Here is an 11,000-nt window from a genome sequence, read left to right as displayed (position 1 = left end):
ACAGTATGTGCGATTTACATGGTATCTCTATTCAGGCTGAGACAGACCTTTTTGGACTAGTGAGCGTCCTATAGTGTGTACTTATACATATATGGACTACTCTAGATATTGTTGAGTCTTTCTAGTATGTATCTGCGTATCGGATTCCTGTTTGGATTGTAGTAGATCAGGACTTGCATGTGGGCTTGACCCACCCTTATATTTTTCAGGTACTCGTCAGTTCCAGGGTTAGAGTTTGGACGTGCAGAGCAGATACATCTATTCACTCCTTCGATTATGTAGGGATTTTCTCTTTGTTAGCTTTGGATTTTGTTTTTTATTATTTCAGTATCGTTTGGAGAATTTAAATAAGGGGTCCAATGGATGGATTCCCGAGTTGTAAACTGATGGAGTTTTGGAGTTTAAATTTAACGGTTTTTAAATAATTATATTATTTTAAGGATTTTCAATTAGCATTCTTTCAGCTTATTATTTTTAATTCTTATTTTATCTTGTATTCTGTGTTCGGTTACATACTAATTGTTTGATATTCCCTCGGGCTCGGGCCTGGGCCTGATCAACCCGTGTCTCGGATCCGAGGGGTATCACAGTGTATGCGAAAGAGACATTTTAGAGTGAGAGAGAAATAAACTTCATTCTTATTCTCGTTCAAAGTGTACCCCCAGGGATATAATATAAAACATCTTTTTCTTGCCAACTTGCAAAAGTGGATGGATTGATACCATACTGCCTAATTAGGGCTGCAAATGAACCGAACTATTCATAAAAAGTTCGGGCTCGACTCGCTAAGGACTCGGCTCGGGCTCGTTCGTTAAGCAAATGAGCCGAGCTCGAACCTAATTTTTAGGCTCGTTTAGTAAACGAGCCGAGCTTGAGCAACATTGGACTCGGCTTGCATAGGCTCATGATCATGAGCTCATTTAGGCTTGTTATTGTTCGTGAACAAAGCTCGTATAAGGTTCGTTATAGTTATATATATATATATATATATATATATATATATATATATAGCATAAGTACCTAAAATAAAAAAAGAATAAATTACAAACCTATTGCACACCTGTCACTTTATCATTGGAAATCTCCTTCCATTTTCTGGTATTGACACGAAGCCTTTTTATTTTATGATTCTTATCTCTTGACTCTATCTCCAAGACTCCATCTCCTAAAATCAAATTACTTTATTTATTTTTTACAAAGGTAAAGAAGCTGATATATCGATTCATCTATCTAAAACTCCACAAGTCTCCAACGAAGACGAGAGACGATTTATCTTCTGGAGTGAGTGATTCGTCTTCTTTGCCTCTTTTTCTAAAGTCCCTTGTAAAGTCCCTTGGGGCCAATTGGTTGTGAGGGTTTCATTCAGATTCATCTTCTGGAGTGAGGGTTAAGTGATTTATCTTCTTCGCCTCTTCTTCTAAAGTCCCTTGGTGCCATTCGGTTGCGTTACCTGAAGCTTGACAGTCTCGTCTCGATCTTCTGGAGTGAGGGTTCCATTTAGCTTGACATTATTATTTTTATATATAATATTAATCTGATTCAGTAACCAAAAAAAAAAAAAAAAACTTTGAATTTGGGTTTTAGTTATTTTGCTAAACGAGCCGAGCTCGAGCTTTTAAAATTAAGACGAGCCCGAGCCCGAGTCCGAGTCCGAGTCCGAGTCCGAGCTCAAATTTTTGAGCTTGTCATGAGCCGAGCGCGAGCCTGAGCCCGAACACACCCTATAAACAAACGAGTCGAGCCCGAACAGACCGAAGCTCGACTCGATTCAGTTGCAGCCCTATGCCTAATTATACAAGTTTCTTTCTTTTGCGTACCATCATTACCCCGTGCATACATAGTGATAAAGTTGTGAGCCCTATTATATATAACACAATAATAATAATAATATTAATATTGATGCAAGGCTCTTATAATTTTGAGACGTAACGGTTTACCACTTATGAATTCGTTTTTACATGCCACCATTACCATTTATATACGTAGTAATAAAGTGGATCCCATTATATATATATATATATGACACAAAAATAATAATAATATTGATGCAACGCTTTTATAATTTTGAGAGGTTTACCACTTATGAATTGAATTCTCACTTCTAAGACTTCCAAGAAGAGTGGCTCCAAAATCTCCAGAGGGTCAACGTGTCAAGGCCTGCATGGAGCAACTGGCATGAACCAATAACAAAAGTGTGTGTGTGTGTTGTGTGTGTGTGTGTATACCTCGAGTGACCAGGACTGCGAGTCATTTGGAGTTTGGTACATAAATAATACATAAATTTTTTTAATGTGGAAGCTAAAGCTTCGCCAAGTTAGTTATCGAAAGAAGTGGTCTTACTCATCACCCTCGTCCCCTTTAAAAGGACACTTCATGAACACACAAACGAATTAAAATTCACACACACAAACACACACAGACAGAGATACAGAGAGATGGGTGAGAGAGCACCAGCTAGTGAGAAGGCATCGGAGGAAGCTATGGCAACAGTGGCCGATAGATCACCTGTTACTGCTGAGAGAAAGGTCCGAGCAGACTTGGAGTCTAAGCTTCCTAAGCCATGTATTCATCTCTCAATCTTCATCTATTGCTTTAATTGTACACAACCTTTTTTTTTTTTACATTCATGCTTGTAGTCAATCAATTAAAAAATAAAAATAAAAATAAAAATTGGGTTACTTAAAAGTTTTAACATTAGAACTGTTTGGATCTTAGTTAATTAATCTTCTTCTTCTTCTTTTTATTTTATTTTATTTTTTTATCTGGGTTCGTCCAAAATCATGTCAACATGATTTGTATTTGCGTATTACAATGTCCAAACCAAAACACACACAAAATTAGGGCCTCCTGGTTGTGGAGCATATGTTAATGTGTTATATATTATTGAAAATTTTGGATTGACATGGGCTGCGGGAAAATATATAGGCACATGCCAAGCACCTAAGGTCCAAATCATTCAATTACTTATTTGGAAGCATCGAATCGATTCATTGAATTTGGAATTGGAGGAAATTTAGTTCAAACTTTGTACTAAATTTCTTGTAATTCCAAATTCAAAGCACCATTTTGATGTTCCCAAACTCAAGTTAAAAATAAACAAAAGCTAATTATTTGATTTAATTAGGGGAGCGTTGTTAATCCAGAATTAGGGAATAACAGTAATTGGAAATTAATATTGAGAATCATTGATCAGTGGGAATAGCTTATGAAGTGATTTCAACCCAAACATATCCTCAAATAGCCCCATAAATTACAATGAAAAAAGTATATGTAGAACCAATGTTGTATAAGAACCGATGTTATCTGAATCTGAAATGGTTGGATTGTCGTTCCTCGATCAATATACTCTTGCATGTGTGTTTCGTTATTCAGACCTGCCTCGAGCTTTGGCTGCACCTGATACAGAGAATGTGAATGGTACATGGGGTCACAAGCATCACAACATGTCTGTGCTTCAACAGCATGTTGCCTTCTTCGACCAAGATGGTGACGGTATCATCTATCCTCAGGGGACATTTCAAGGTATGCCATGTACAATTTTGAAAATAAATAAATAAATTTCATTATCATTGCGAAATGACTCTTTTTCTTGCTATTTTTTTCTTCGGTTACTTGATGTAACTCTTATTGCGAAATAAAGATTTGCACTTTATTTGGAATGCTAGATTTGATGGAATTTGGATTTGAAAATAGGATTTGCCTTGTTTGGAACCACGGAATTACAAAGCGATTTGGGGGAAACATTTCCTTAATTAACCTTCCAACTTATTCTTGTTATTAATCTTCTTATTAAACCCTATCCTAAAAATCTACTATCATATCTCAATCTCTAATTTTTCCTATTCTCTTATTTAACTAAATCCTTCCTATTCTCTTATTTAACTGAATCCATGCTACTTCGTTCTCTATATAATAATTCCATTGTTTTTAATCTATAGATATATATTTTTGCTACTTCGTTCTCTATATAATTATTTTTTTCTCTGAGTGTTGAGCATATTAATAAAATGCATATTCAAGTCTTTTGTGTATTTTGATTTTATTTTTTTTTTTATATTTATTCGTCTTCATCTGGAATTTTATTTAGGTTATAACCAAAAGTTATGGAATCCGTATCCACCACCACAAATTTTGGAGTAAGATATCGATTTGCAGTGGGTTGAATGAGTATATACAAATTTGACCAATGTTGGTTTAATTACGACCCGAAAAGGATATAGTTTGGCGATTTAATTACGAATAATCAACAATGAGGGATAAATAAAATGAGAAGAAAAACTCAAAACATAATATCAGTTATACTCAGGCCACAATCAGGATCAAAATATTACTTTACAAGTGTTAGCATTGATAGTTTATAATATCCTATAGATTTGTATTCTTAATTTTCAATCTTTTTTTAAAACCATTCATATTTATTTTTGACTTGGAATATCATATATTATATAATAACTTATTTTTTTTTTGGAAAATATAATTTATTCAATGAGGGATAACTGAATAAAATACAAAGATACAAGAGCCAAATACCAAAATGGAAAAACAGGGGCCTATGCCCTGTTTTAATAACTTAATATAAAGATTTTTTATTTTAAAAAAAAAAAAAATTCATAAACTGAGCTTTGTTATTTTTGAGTTGGCAAGGTACATTCACTAGATGAATCCACTGTTGATATAGTAACTTGTTATGAATTTGCTGCACTCTAGCTTTGGGGTTCCAATGCTTACAACTTCTAAATTTCACTGTCTTCAGGATTCCGAAGCGTTGGTTTCAACGTGATCGTTTCTTTCATTGCGATGATACTTATTCATGGAGCAATGAGTTATGCTACACTGCCAGTACGTTGTCACTTGTTGATGTTTGTAAACTCATAGCCGCATTTCAGCAATGGGCTTACTTATGATTTCTTTATAATTTTTTTTTTTTTTAATCTTTTGGCAGACTTGGCTCCCTTCACCCTTCTTCCCTATATACATACACAACATACATAAGGCCAAGCACGGAGGCGATTCAGGGACCTATGACACCGAGGGAAGGTGAGAAAAAAAAACAGTCCAAGCCCTTGTGACTTCCATCCATTGATGAAAAAATATTCAAACAATTACTTTTGTTTGCCTGTTTCTAGTGTTTGTTGGATGGTAGTAATTACTAGTTAGTCTGTCTTAGTAGAGGGGAACTATCCAATAATTCACCAATTTTAAGGGAATCCCATTTATGATTAGTATTTCTCATGCCAAAAGTAGAAGTATTCACGATTGAAAACTCTTGGGGATGTTAATGCTTCTAATACAGTCGGAAATTGGTTCCCAAATCCATTACCTATGTGACGTCCTTTGTTCCTTCTTGGCCATGTTTCCAACCATGCCAATTTGTCATGTTTAAGTTAAAACTGAATTTTGAGTCTCAACTAAGTTTTTTATTTTTTGTATATATTTTTTTGTCGATATGGTGATGTCGGGTCTCTTAGAGCACCCCATAATCCACCACGGGTCACATGCAGTCCCCCGTCCCACATGTACCGAGCAATTATGGGAAAAATTCCCTGACATATGCAGGGGTGCATAATACCTTCTAAGACATTCTGTTGCTGTCCGTTACTTGCAGGTTCATTCCAGCAAATCTTGAGAACATGTTCAGCAAATATGCTCGTACAATGCCCGATAAGCTTACCCTGAAGGAACTCTGGCACATGACTGAAGCCAATCGCGACGTATTTGATATCTTTGGCCGGTCTCTCTCTCTCTCTCTATATATATATATAGCATTATATTCAGTATATTAAACATGCTTGTTAACTTCATATCATTGTCATAGGTTTGCAAGCAAGTTGGAGTGGGGATTTCTTTATGCTCTTGCTAAGGATGCAGAAGGATTCTTATCGAAAGAAGCCGTGAGACGTTGCTTTGATGGAAGTTTATTCGAGTATTGCGCGAAGATGCAGAAGGGTGCTGTTGGTAAGATGGAATGATATGTCTAAGTGAGCTTCAATGTTTAAATCCAGCTAAAGATATCATCATATTCATGCTGAATATTATTACTTATCAAAAAAGAAAAGAAAAAGAAAATGCTGTTTTTCGGAAAAATAAATTCAGCATTTAAAACTGAATATTGTATACATGATTTCAATACCAGTTAAATGCATGATTTGTAACTTGTAATGCACATTGTGGCAGAAGATCAGCAGACTTTTGTTGTTGTTGCATGATTGAAATAAAAGTCAATATATCATTAATTGGCATAAAACATTAGGTTTCTAAAGCCATATATATGGCTACAGATTTTATTAAATGATGATATTAGCTTCAATAATAATAAAAAAGAAGATATTACAATTAAAATTAAGCTTGAGAAATAGAGAACACTAACAAGACAAGAACCTCAAAGAGGGAATTATTCATCCTCAAAAGCAAATCTTCAGCTTTCACCAATCTGCATTCAATTAAACAATACAAATCTCAGTATTTAAAACCTAGGGTATGATATTTGTAGTCCACTTTGGTACACTAAAAAGAAATGTATGTAAGACTACTTCAAAAAGAAGTGTAAGAGTACTTATAATATTTTTTGATCAAGATTATAAACTTTGAGGAGAAAAAAAAAAGATTCATGGTGATATGGTAAATCTATACTTACCATCTTTTTTCTTTCCACAAGACCTAATGAAGTAAAAAAATAGAAGCACAAAGAACAAAGCAGCTGCACCTCCCACAACAATTGCTACTAATCTCCCTGAAGTGTTTCCCGTTCCATTCTCTAAAAAAGCCAACAATTTCATTGAAATTTATTAAAATGGAAAATGCTTAGTTATATTAGAAAGGCAAGATAATAAACAGAGTAATGCTAATAATAATAATAATAAAAAGCCTAGGCCAATTGAACATAAAGAAAGAATAATAAACAATCATATAGTTGCATTTGTGTAGTTCTCACATGAGTCATCTCAGGGACGGACCAGAAAATTATGCGAGTGGGGACAATAATGAATATATTTTTAGTAATTTCAGTTGAGTGGAGGTATATACGTCCGCGCGTGAGTCATCTTATTAATGTCTATTAGCCATTTCCCTCTACTCAAATTTAAGTCATATGTTTTTAAAATGCAAGCGGAAAGATCATGTCACGTCTCACATCAATTGAAGGAAAAAATTGTTAGTACTTATAAGAGGAAACTGTCTACGTACATACATTTTAAAAAATAAAGTTTATAGAGTGTGAGGTGGGTTTTGGCAGCTCAGTAGCTGTGGTACAAACCATGTAAGATTGCCCTTGTGATTAGGCACGGACCCAATTCAGGTAAGAGGAGGCGGATGCCCCCCACTAGATTTTTTTTAATTTACATTATTATTTATAGTTTCAATTAAAATTTTAAAAATGCCCCTACTCAATTTTTCCAATTTATATTATTACCTATAGTTTCAACTAAAATTTTAAAAATGCCCCCACTAAATTTTTCCCAATTTACATTATTACCTATAGTTTCAAATAAAATTTCAAAAATTCCCCCACTCAATTTTTTAAAATACTCCATTTCACATTTTTACCCCACTAATTTTTTTTTTTTTTTTTTTTTTTTAATTCTTATACTTATTATTTTATTTTCGATCATTTATCTTCAATTTTATTTATTCTTCAACAACATCTCCTCAAAAAAATTTCTGGATCCGTCACCGCAGTTGTGATGGCGTTTTCTATTTTCTTAAATACAACATATTTTTGCACAGTGAAGTTCTACCTAAATGAAAAAGGAAGGAATATATATATATATATGTGTGTGTGTGAGAGAGAGAGAGAGAAAGAGCTTACCTTTATATGAGTCGCTTGGCATCCCATTTCGATAGTAACTATAGCTAATAAAGCAGTTGCCCAAATAAACTTGGCCCGAAAGTGAGTATCCACATTCATCCAGAGCTATTCTTGCAGCATAGCTCACACACTCACCGCACTCACAATCTCCCAAACTCCCCCCACACTGTGCCATCACACGCATAGACTCATAGCTCATGTCACAAAACCCATGCCCACTCATCACACCACTTTCGAGTGCCGCGAAAGCACCCTCACGCAGCTCTTCAAATCCACTTGAAACCGCTTTCGATTCGCTGCAAGTCTTGTGAAGCAATTCGAGTCCAGAGCTCTCAGACCCGTCGACCTCATAGTGTACATAGCACCCGGAGAGCTGGACCCGAGCTGGAATCGTGTCGCCACACAAAGTGTTTGATAATTCTGGAAGTTTGGTCACGCAGTTGTTGCAGTCGCCGTTACTGAGGTCCTCTCTGCACTGAAAGAGGCCGGAAATGGCAGCGTTGTCATCGCCAATATAGGTTTCGAAGAACTTAGATTTGGAGGACTGAGCAATGAGTTCTTGGAAAAGGTTTGAAAGCAATTCTGGGGGAGGATTGCTTTGATCGGTGTGTGTTTGGTTTACGCAGTTTTTGTAGACTAGGTTGTTGTAGTCTAAAATGGTGTTGGGAGATGGCAAAATGAGACCAAAACAGAGGAAGAAAATCAGAGTGAAACACTGAAGATAACATTGTACTTTTGGGTGTGAAGCCATCTGAGATTTGATTGATGTTTTGTCAATTCAAATGGGATTTATTCTGATTTTTGGTTGGTTTAAAACATGGGAGATTTGGACATTTGGATAGAGATATAGTGAAATAGTGTGTGTTGGGTTATGTGTGTGTTTTTCCCTCCTAACTCCATCTAATTTTGGTGGAACTTTGAGAATTCTATCACTACACGCTTAGTAGACCTATGCTTCCATTTAGGAGTAATAATATAAATAACAATTGATTTTTGGGCCAATTCCAATAAGTAATCAGCAATGAACTAACATAGATTTTCTTTTATGTCTAAGTGTTTATCTCAATGATTATCACATTAATTGAAAACAAAAATAGAATTTTATTTATTTATTTATTATTTATTTAATTAGGAATACTAAAACTACCCATTTATTATATATGATGGTCGTTGAACTTGTTTGAATTTGAGCTCAAACTTTATCCAAGCTGAAGTAATCATAAATACTTTCTGTAGATTTGACCATTAATTGAGTCTACCTTCTCACTAGTCTTACCAGCTATTTGTATTTATATTAGATTTTAGCACTTTTAGCAGTGCAAGTTAATGTTGTAAGTAAACCCTCAAATAGTTGAATTAAGAACAGATCTAATTCAATGCGTAAAAAAATAATAATAAATAAGAATATAGACCCCAATAATAATATACACACATGTGAATACCAAAAAAATAAAAATAAAATAAAATACTAAATTTGGAGTTCCTAAGAGACTTGAGAACAATATTGATTTGTAGCCATGCACTCTCCACTCTTCATAACGGACAAAAACTACAAAATAAGTAATAATTCAAAATTTCTGAACAAAAATAGTTGGCGTGCGGATGGAAAATTTTATTTTCTTCCAATCTATATATAAATATAAATATATAATTGTGATCTCCCCCTTCGGTCTGTTGAGCTCTGGCTGCTTTATCCTTTGTTAATTTCATATTCAATATTATGCTCCATCGCATATTTTAAAATTTCTAATATCTTTTGGTTTACAAAATGCAAAATATATATATATATCTCAACCTTGAGCACATAAACCAGCATAAGGCGAGCAAAGTATCTAACACGAGCTTCCCAAATAAGCAAAGCAAACTTCTAAAAGCCAAGATCATCTCCTAGTCGTCGGGTTGTAAAAGGCGTCAATCTATTTCAGGTGGGTCTGGTGCAAGAAAAATTGTTGGGATAAAAAGCTGAAAGTTATGGGGGATGGTGCCGTAAGTAACTTGGTTGATCTGTGTCCGTCAGTTGGTTTAGAATGTACAAATTTCGCTTCGTCTGGAAGGTCGGGGGCACAGGCAAATGACTCCTTTACGTCGGAATCGTCTCAATCGTTTGCCACTAAACTTGCTCTGTTGGTTGGTGATGGTCCGTCCAATGGCCCAGAACCCGTTTAAGCTTAGGATTTCTCATGATAGATGTCATGTCCCAGCTTAGTGTTAGGTTTCTTTGGGGTGGTTTTGGGATGTTTTGTGTTTTTTGTGGTTCATGGTTTATCCTGTGCTTGGTTCTTGATCTTGTAATGGTGGGCTGTTTGTTTGCCAGGTTAAAAAAAAAAAATAAGCAAAGCATTAAATCAACACACCTTTATCAAAAATTACATCAGATTCAGTAAATCAAAAAATAAAATCAAATTTGATGGAAAAAATAGAAGTTACATTCATTAACAAGTCAGTAAATCAACGCACCTTTATCAAAAATTATAAATTCTGGAAACCCAAACCAGTCAATCAAACATTCATTAAATCAAACTCAGTCTGTTCACCTCTTGATGGAGGAAATGGTAGAAAAAGTTTAGGAACTCGCTAATAGCAAAACTCTTACAGGGCCATGGTGCCAGCCAAGTTTGAATTCTAAAAGACAAAACCAGCTTTTTAAAAGTCAATACAAAGAGAACCTAAGACTCATCCATGAAAATGATTTCCATTTAACATGTAAAAGGATATTCCATTCCAAAACTACTGTGAAATTGAAATAATTGCTAAATAGGGAGTATTATAACCAGGTGAATAGTGAGTATCAATTCTCATCATGAAGGTAGATAGACAATTGTTAAAAAAATTCAATTTCAGTTTTATAATGGTTAGTGACGAGCAAATAAACTCTTACCCTTATTTATAGGCACGAGAGTTTACAACCCACGTTTACCATCTATACAATTGATTTCAATTTAAGGGGTGGAAGAATTATAGAATTTATTCTAAAATAATCCAAAAGAATATTTAAGATATTTACCAACATTTAGACCAAATTTTCTACATATTTCTACATATTCTATACAAGTTTAAGACATTATAATGCTGATATATGATATTATTTACTCAATTTATCATTGATTCTAAGATAATCCAAAAGAATATCTTAAGATATTTACCAGCAGTCCACAAAATTCTATACATCTCTATCAATTCAAAACAAGTTTAAGAC

At 34.5% G+C, this 11,000-nt stretch overlaps 2 protein-coding genes across 2 annotated transcripts; one reads left to right on the top strand and one right to left on the bottom strand.

Moving 5' to 3' along the window:
• Nucleotides 1–2,410: 2,410 nt before the first annotated feature.
• Nucleotides 2,411–6,178, top strand: LOC132314884 (peroxygenase-like). The gene is made up of 6 exons (XM_059813662.1): nt 2,411–2,562; nt 3,373–3,522; nt 4,754–4,839; nt 4,943–5,037; nt 5,606–5,731; nt 5,816–6,178. The coding sequence occupies exons 1-6, from the start codon at nt 2,436–2,438 to the stop codon at nt 5,967–5,969; spliced, it is 738 nt and encodes a 245-aa protein (XP_059669645.1). The 5' UTR covers nt 2,411–2,435; the 3' UTR covers nt 5,970–6,178.
• A 244-nt stretch (nt 6,179–6,422) lies between these two features.
• On the bottom strand, nt 6,423–8,555 carry LOC132314193 (plasmodesmata-located protein 2-like). Its single transcript, XM_059813086.1, has 3 exons — nt 7,805–8,555; nt 6,635–6,754; nt 6,423–6,430 (listed from the first exon to the last, which is right to left on the bottom strand). The coding sequence occupies exons 1-3, from the start codon at nt 8,553–8,555 to the stop codon at nt 6,423–6,425; spliced, it is 879 nt and encodes a 292-aa protein (XP_059669069.1).
• Nucleotides 8,556–11,000: the final 2,445 nt, after the last annotated feature.

The sequence above is a fragment of the Cornus florida genome, unplaced genomic scaffold (assembly GCF_030987335.1).
Source record: "Cornus florida cultivar Cherokee Brave unplaced genomic scaffold, ASM3098733v1 CherokeeBrave_3.0.0_Hap2_Chr06, whole genome shotgun sequence".
Classification (NCBI taxonomy): Eukaryota; Viridiplantae; Streptophyta; class Magnoliopsida; order Cornales; family Cornaceae; genus Cornus; species Cornus florida.
This window is presented reverse-complemented; position numbering and strand designations above follow the sequence as displayed.